The sequence below is a fragment of the Gavia stellata genome, chromosome 25, assembly GCF_030936135.1.
Source record: "Gavia stellata isolate bGavSte3 chromosome 25, bGavSte3.hap2, whole genome shotgun sequence".
NCBI classification, from domain to species: domain Eukaryota; kingdom Metazoa; phylum Chordata; class Aves; order Gaviiformes; family Gaviidae; genus Gavia; species Gavia stellata.
Genome location: NC_082618.1, coordinates 11,447,350 through 11,455,822, shown reverse-complemented (window position 1 = coordinate 11,455,822; position 8,473 = coordinate 11,447,350). Strand labels below are relative to the sequence as shown.

Sequence of the window (8,473 nt, the reverse complement as noted above, 5' to 3'; positions counted from 1 at the left end):
GCGCTCGCCCCGCGGCATTGTGGGATGAAACAGGATGTAGGCAGAACAGCGCGGGCGGACGGGCCGGGGCGGCGGGCAGCGCCGCTGCGCAGCCAATGGGGGTGCGGCGTGCCGGGCGGCGCAGCCAATGGTGGGGCGACGGGCCGCGCGCCGCAGCGGGCGGGGCGGTATTTGAGCGCGGCGCGGCGGCGAGGCGCAGAGCGCTCGGCGCGGCGCAGGAACGCAGCGGAGCGGGCTGAGGCGAGCGGGTCCGGGCCTCCTCCCACCTCCTCCTCGGTGCCGTGCCTCGCCCTCCCAGGGCGGCCCTGTCACTGTGAAGGTGAGCGACGCCCTCCGTCGGGCCGGGGCGGCGGAGGCCTCCGCGTCTCGCCTGGCACCGGTCGCTCCGTGTGCGAGGTGGCGGCGGGGCTGCCCCGGGGGGAGGGAGTCGCGGCCATGGCCGGGCGGCGGGCGGCTCCGGCCCGTGGGTGGCTCCCGGCGGCGCTCGGACCCCGCCCCGGTGGCCTGCCGCCGGTGCGTTGCCGGCCCCGCTCCGGGCAAGGTCACCGCCGCCTCGGGTGCCCCCGGGGCTCCCCCCGTGAAGGTCACGCAGGGCTCCGGCCTGCACATGCGCCCGGCTCCTGGGAGCGTCTCCCCGGGCCCCGCTCCGCCCTGGTGGGGAAGAGGCTGTGCCGCACCCCCTTCCCAGGGCCCTCTCCGGCCGTGGTGGGGGAGGCGGTGGGTGCTGGGCTTGGGCCTCGTCCCACTCTTAGGGCGCCGTCCTGCCCGGGGAGGGGAAGAGTGGGTGCAGGGGCTTGTGTCTCATCGCTGTCCCAAAGCTGCGTCTTGTCCTGGTGAGGGAAGGAGTGGGTGCTGAGCTTGAGCATCATCCCCCTCCTAAAGCCCCATGCTGTCCTGCTGGGGGAGTGGTGGGGTGCTGCGCTTGGGCCTCATACCCCTTCCAAGACCTCATCCTACCCTGGGGAGGGAGGGGTTGGGTGCTGGCTTAGGCCTAATCCCCTTCCCAAGGCCTCATCGTGCCCTGGAGTGGCTGCTGGGGCTGTGGTCTTGTCTTCCTCCCTCAAGACCCCATCCTGCCCTGGACTGGGGAAGAGGTGGCTGCTGGAGCTGTACTACTACTCCTTCCCAGGCTCATCTTGCCCTGGCCTGGGTGCTGGGGCCCTATGGTTTTCCTCAGAGAGGGCCAGACTTGGGTGGCAAGATCCTGAGGGCCAGCTGTGATCTTGTGGTTTAGGGATAAGGTGTGTACATGGTGCTGCTGAGCTGCTTTGCGGGGAGGATGCCTCTCTAACCCCACAGGGAATGAGCTGAGACTGGGGCCCTGCTCTGTGGTGTTCAGGTGGGTGGATGGGGTGGTACCCAGAGCTGCTCCCTACCCCACAGTGGGTGCAGGGGACCCTCCTTCCAGCAGCACATCCTGGGGCCTCCCCCCTGGCCTGGGGAGGATGCTGTGCCCTGGAGCAGTGTGGTGCTGGGGAAGGCAGCCTGGCCAGCATTTGCAGCTCTACTGAAGGATAATCGTGTTTTTTTTCTATGGCGCTGTTGGCCCTCGGCAGCATGGGCCTGCACTGAGATGCTCCTTGCCTAAACAATGAGGGAGGAAGATGCTTTTTGCAGGTCACTCTGTGGCTGGTTATGTAATGGCGAATGCCCTCTGAACTCGGCATTCAGTGGAGGTGTGTGAAGGCCTCATGTGTGCGAGAGCTTGTTTGCCCTCTTTCTCTGATGAGGCTTTCCTGGAAGAATGACCCACGAGTGAATTTCTGCTACTTCCCTTTTCCTGTGGGCTGGACCCCCAGAAGACTTTTCCAAGGGACTGCCAGATTCCTGGATGGTGAATCCAAATCTACAGGCAGTTGGTTGGGCTGTTCTGAGCCATGGCTTGTCCTGCCAGGGTTTCTGGGCCACAGGCTAACACCCACTGGCTTAAACCACAGCACGGAGGGGAACATGCTGCCTGGAAGTGGCTCTTCCAGAGCTGTGGTAGGGGCGTGTGCTCACTGTTGGTGTTGAGCTCAGTTCCTGTCATTCCTCCTCATGCTGTTAGTGTATGTTAATAACAGTGCTCTATTAAACATTGTATCTAAAAACGTATAAATTAAGGTTGCAATAGAAGTCTTCAACTGCAGGCGGAGTGAAGAATTGAAGTATTGTAATCATAGGGCTGCAATTATGTAACTGTATTCTCTTTCTCTCTGGATAGCATGCTCCTTTAATTGCTGTAACAAAGCTACTCCTTCAGTTTTCTGGGACTGTTCCAGGAAGCGATCATTGCAGCAGATTTTCTTCACTCCCCGGTAGAGCTAAAAATGTGTAGTTTCACTATTTCAAAACATGCTTCGTAGTATCACTCGAGATTTACAGCACTGTAAAAGGGTTTAGGAAACTTAATGGTGCTCTGCAGGCTTAATGGCAAGGAGTGCCTCCAATTAAGAAGCTTATTTCTACAAAGTTTTAATATGCTCTGGTAAGAGCTGCTGCCAAGGTGAGCAGCTGAGGTCCTTCTCAATGCAGACCTTCACTTGACCAGTCCCCCAGATAACAAGTGCCTCCTGACTGGGCCTCACGTGTGGCTTGGGAGTGAGGGGTCTGGTGCCCGGAGGGGTGTTGGAGTGTGCCAGCCAGCAGCAGGACTTCACGGGGCTCCTTCCCTAGGGTGTGTGTCACAGCCTTTGCTTGAAGAAGGGCTGCAGGGCTGGGGTTGCCGAATCCCCATTTTCTAGGGGAATATGAACTGTACTGGAAACTTCCCAATGCTGAGTGCCTCGCTGGCAAGGCCACAGCATATCTACATGTAAATGGCCTCAGTGACTGGTACCAAGCACCTGAACTAACATAGAGTGAAGGGGGCTAAATGCCCAGCTCCAGTGTACCACTTTCTAGTTTCTTAAAGGTCAGGGGCAGCACTAGCATGTGGGTTTCCAGCATCTTTGTGGTTCACAGGCAGGGGGGAGGAAAAGGAGGCTGCTCTGCCAGGCCCTAGCTGTGCTAGCTCTGTGGTGGGGACTGCTTCCCCCTGCCCCTGTTTCTAGGCTGCAGCATGGTGTTAACCTGTTTCTGGCTTGTCAGACCGGCTTTGTCCCATGGGAACAGCTGAAGTCTGGGTTTCAGTGGCAAAGCAGAGGTGAGGATGATAGACTGAATGTGGAACAACACTGCTTCCAGGCTAAACTAGCAGCAGTAACTGTAACTCCTGGCGTGGGGTGGAATAAAAGCACTGCTGCTGTTAAAATGCTTCCTGAGCCTCCCTGCTGGAGACAGGCAGTCTGGGGTCCATTGCTTGCAAGGCTCTGAACAGATGATGCTCCAAACCACTGGTGCACCTGGAAGGCAAACTTGGCTGTAGCCTATCGATGTATAGGAGGGATATAGCTCTCTGCAGATCCCGTCTCCTCCCACACAGCAAGCTTTTTCTGCATGTGTTAATGCAGGTGCTGATGTTGGACTATCTCTGATCTAACCTCCAGACAGTGCCAGTGCTACAGTGCTTCAGCTATAAGGGACACCTTAGCCTGGGACTACTGTAGGCTACCCTGATAAACTCACCCTGGGCATAACAGGGGGTTTGTAGTATTGGCTTGTGACGCAGCTTGCCATAGAAAGGACAACCTCTGATGTACAGGAAGCTTCTCCTTTCTTGGGAAGGGATTAAAGGAATCTATGTTCTGCCTTAGGTTCACGATGTCTGACAGAAAGGCTGTGATCAAGAATGCGGACATGTCCGAGGACATGCAGCAGGATGCTGTAGACTGTGCTACACAGGCAATGGAGAAGTACAACATAGAAAAGGACATTGCAGCATATATAAAGAAGGTAACAAAGGGATGAGGGGGCTGCTCTGGCTGATACTTCCTGAAGCTCTTAAGTATGTGTGCCTGTTGTGAGCCTGAGTGTCTGTCTGAGACTTCCTGCTTGTGTGTTTGGAGGGAGAAGATGCTTGCTTCTTTACTGCTATTCCCAAGAGGATGGAGTGACTTCACCAAGGTCGGAGGAGGGCTATGGCAGAGCAGGGCCTGGTCTGTTGTTCTGGCAAGCTCTGAGCAAACAGTGAGTGCACTGTCCCTCTGGATTTGCCAGCCTAGAAAGCACTGGCTGCAGTCTCTCTTTAAGACTTGCTCCACAGATGCTGCTGCTTGACTTGCAGTACCAGTGCAGGGTGGGTTTACTCTGTTTCACTCCAGGTGGGCAGCTGTGCATGTGTGGTTCTGTCTGCCATGTTCCTGGCTCTGGGGTGGGTGGTGTGGAGGAGGATGGGGCCCTGTGCTGGCTGGCAGGGTTGTGAAGGGTGCTACTTAAAAATAGTGCAAGCAGCTGCCCTGGCTTGTGAAGAGGAGTCTCCCCCTTTGCAGGAGCCCATTAACTTAAGTCTCATGGTTGACGGCATCTGGGGAGCTGTCAGTTCCCTCTGTAGCCACTTCTCCAAATGGTCAGGCAAAGTGCTTTTGAAGGAGGAAAGTGTGACTTCATAGGCAATGCGGTCCTGGCACCTGGGCTAGCTTTTGGGCCTTGCTTGTAATCTAAGCTTGAATGTAAAGGATTCAAAGGTGTCTCCTAACTTCTCAGATCACTTTGATTGGAGGCAAGACTTATCTCAGAGTGCTCGGGGCAATGCAGCCTGTAAAGTGAGTGCAACGGAAGGCATCCAAAAAGAAGTTGGCCTTTATTTCCTGAGTGTGTTGGGAGGAGGGAAGCAATTTGATGCACCTTCATGCCCTAGCAAGAAAGCCTTTTCCTTACTTCAAAGGTTACCTGCAAAGAGCTCAGACTGTCTTGCTGCTGTCTGAGGAGTAACACTTGCTTTAATCTTGAATGTTGAGTCTGTTCTTCTGGCTTTGTCTCAGGGGAGAGAAGGGTGTTCTTGGGAGTTGTGTATTAGAGGGAGGAAAATGGTCTTTAACCCTATCGTACCTGCTGAGTAGGAGAAGACTGACTCTTAACCTAGCATTCAGCTTGCTCACCTCTGACCTCTTAGGTTGCCACGTGCTGTCTGGCCTGTGAATTTGCTTGCTCATTTTCAATGCAGATTTTTCTCTCCTTTATGTGAAGAGTCCCAAACAGCAGAAGCCAGATTTTTCCTTCCTTTTTTTTGGTGACCTTTAAGCTCAAATGCCTTGCTGGACCAGACATGCCAAAATCTTTTTTATTTTTTGTGAGTGGGTTTGGAATGGGAGAGGAGAAATATTCCCCTGAGCTAGCCTACACGCAGGGCTTGAATAGCACTGTACCAAGGAGAGCTCTTGCGTCTGCTCTTTCTGCCCAGGGCTGATGGGTGCTCCAAGTCCCAGGAGATGATTTGCTTGTGTTGATCCTTCAAACAATCCAGCACAGAGGTCTGGTTGTGTCAGTCATTAACTTGCTTAATTGTAATAGTGTCTTACCGTGGGGAATCTATACAGATGCTGCAGGTGGGAGGAGAGGCGATAGTGTGTGAACAGAATCAGCTAAGAATTTGTGCTTAGAAGTATTTTCATGTGGGCTTTCTTGGCCTTAATGCCTCTCTTCTCTTTCTTTAGGAATTTGACAAGAAATACAACCCAACTTGGCACTGCATTGTTGGCAGAAACTTTGGCAGCTATGTAACACATGAGACAAAGCACTTCATCTATTTTTACTTGGGTCAGGTTGCAATTCTTCTCTTCAAGTCTGGATAGGAAGTAGGAGCAAGTGAAATTTGGACTGTAATGCACTGATGGCTGAAGCCACGACTCCCTTTAACATGGCTATGCCGCTGCATGGACTGTATACTATATTTAATGTGTATATGTTGCAGTAAAAATCTACTTCTGTTTAGTTGCCTGGGAAGAAGGCGGCATTTTTTTGTTACTGCTTTTTTTGGTTGTATTGCACTAGGAAACCTGTAAATGCTTAAACAATGGCCTTTACGTGGGAAGAAATAAAACTATTCCACAACAGCTCCCTCAGTGGTAACTCCTTCTTTGAGGCTGGGAAAACTTCTTTGGGCAGGCCAAAAGACCCTGACTTCCTTACTGAGTTTTATTAGACTGTTAATCTTGTAATGAGGAGCAAAGCCAGTGTGAGCCTCTGTACCCACCCTGCAGACTGTAGAGAGCTGGCTCTCCCAGTAACCTCAGTGCAGGTCCTTAGACCTTCCCTGAAAGCTGGTGGGGTGGCTCTTGATGATGTGGCTTTCACACACAAGTTGAACTCCACCTCGGACTGTGATAAACAGACTTGCAGCTGACACCCTCGGTGTTCTCTTTCAGTGCCCATCACTATTTTTTGGCTCTGCTGAAACAGTGACCTAGACTTGTAAGCAACTCAGCCTGGTCTAGAAGACTTCAACAAACATCCCCCTGAGTTGCTGCTTGCTGCAGAAAGCAGCACCCTGTGGCTGAAGTCTTTAGACCTTGATACTGAGATCTAAAGCCACGTGGCCCATCCCCGCCATGGAGTAGGATATCAAATTGGTGACTACTGACAACAGCTCTATTTGGCATGTTCTTAGCCAGTTGTCTCAACACTGCCTTAACTTGATGCTCTCCTTAAAGCAAGCTAGTCGTGTGGAAGACTTGTAAGTGGCCACTGTCTCCTTTTTTATTTTCTGTAGCTGATAAGCTATTTCTGGAGGACTGTCCTCCATGTTCCGATATCTGCTTTTGTTCTTAAAGCACAGTACCAAGAAGTTAAATTTACATGTGATGTTTGTGTGAAGGAAACTCATGTGACATCTGCTTCAAAGGCAGACAAATGTCTTGGTCTCCAATAGGTTCAGCAGTGATGTTGTCTTAGTATGTACTGACTTTTGGATTACACTGCAGGAAGTTCTCTTTATCTGGGTATGGAGAAATGCTGTGTGATGGCAAGTAAATATCTGGTGCTTGTCACAAGGTCTATTTATTGGTTTGCTAACTAATGCATAGGCTCACTGGCCCAGTGATACTGTCTAACTTGTGTCTCTGAGATGAATTTGGTGTTGGTAATAAGTCACTGCTGGGGGGGAAAGGGCAGAGCGAAGGGAGCTCTTCATTGTGAAATGACTTGATGACCCAGGTTGACTACTTCCTGAAGTAAAAGTCCTTCTTGTCTCTGTGCAAAATCCAAAGTATGCCTAATTTTGTAATATTGATAGAACAATGTTGTAACTAGAAAGAATGTAGCTGTCATAACTTCATGTTGATGGAAATGTCTGCACTGGGGTAATGTGCCTTGGACTGGCTGGGGCACTCTTGTGGTCTTGTTTGTTCAGAACTCCATTCTGGATCTGAAAGGAGAATGTTTTGGATTTGTTTTTTTCCAAGCATGAGTCTAATGTGAACCTGTTCACGGTCTCTCATGGAGCAAGATCTGTTCCCTTCATAACTGCAATGGCTCAAATACCATTTATTTTTTTCAAACATTAAAGGTGAATTGACACATTTAAACAGCCTCTAGTTTCTTCTTTATTGCCAGCTGTTCCAAGCAAAAACTGCACTTGCCCAGAGAGGGTGAGCAGCGAGTTCTCTGCCCTGGAAGATGCTGATGACCCAAAGGAGGCAGGTCTGCAGAGAGAGAAACTCCACCTGAGGAGCATATGTGGCCCATCGGTGCTGGTCCTGACCTCCAGCCTGGCCCAAACACTGCGCCAGGAGGGATCGAGGGGAGCATGTCCTGCTGCAGCTCTGATGGGATGCTTCTGTGCCAAGTAACCTAGATATAAAGGCACTGGGGCTAACCTCTTAATGACTGCAGACAAACCAGGGGTGGTATAGCAGCTGGGGCCCTGGCTCCTGGACACTCTCAAAGGTGCCTCCCTGCTTTGCAGGGAAGTAGGTTTCCCCTTCAGGCTTCCTCCCTGTGCTCAGTAGAAAGGTGAGATCTGAAACTCCTGTCAGTTGTCTGCAGCTGGTGTGTGTTTAATACCTCTTACGCTGCAGGCTTGCCCTTAAACAACCCCCTCAGCTAGCATCTTGCTCCTGATGCAACTGAAATTTGGACTTGTAGACTTCCTGATATTTTGGAAAAGCTGTGGGATCTTACCAGCCGCAGCAGTGTAACAGCTACACTGTGGGACAGTAAGACCAGCATGAGAAACAAGGGGAAGTCAAGCTGCAGGCAAACATGACTCACGCTAAGCAGCTATAAAATGCGCTGAACCCAAAAAACTCCCAAGCAAGCAGCAGTATGGCTGTTACACACAGGCAATCTGCTGTAACCTACACCTGGCAGTGCTGAAAAGCAGAGGTGGTTGCTACTTTGGGAGGAGCTGGGAGTGCTGCTCTTCCTTCAGTAGTGCCAGCCTTTTAGCTGGAAGCATGGCTGCAGGGCTTAAGCTCCAGCTGCACTCCTGGCCTGGCTAGGTCTGACTTAACACTGTGACTCCGAGAAAACATTTGCAGCCTTGTGGGGCTGGGGTAGTCGAGCCCCCTTGGTGCACAGGGCTCTTAGTCAAAGCAGGTGGCAGAGAAATGGGGTCCTGAATGCAGCACAGGAGGCTGCTAATCCAAATCTGAGGTGAAAAACTTTTCCAGCCTGT

General features: G+C 52.0%; 1 protein-coding gene across 2 annotated transcripts; it reads left to right on the top strand.

Moving 5' to 3' along the window:
• The first annotated feature begins 223 nt into the window (after nt 1-223).
• DYNLL2 (dynein light chain LC8-type 2) lies at nt 224-7,382 on the top strand. 2 transcript variants are annotated; one of them, XM_059829144.1, is made up of 3 exons: nt 224-319; nt 3,675-3,813; nt 5,514-7,382. In XM_059829144.1, the coding sequence occupies exons 2-3, from the start codon at nt 3,682-3,684 to the stop codon at nt 5,649-5,651; spliced, it is 270 nt and encodes an 89-aa protein (XP_059685127.1). In that variant the 5' UTR covers nt 224-319; nt 3,675-3,681; the 3' UTR covers nt 5,652-7,382. The 2 variants fall into 2 exon arrangements, with proteins under 2 accessions (XP_059685127.1, XP_009814175.1); XM_009815873.2 differs by lacking the exon at nt 224-319 and having other exon boundaries at nt 3,661-3,813.
• Nucleotides 7,383-8,473: the final 1,091 nt, after the last annotated feature.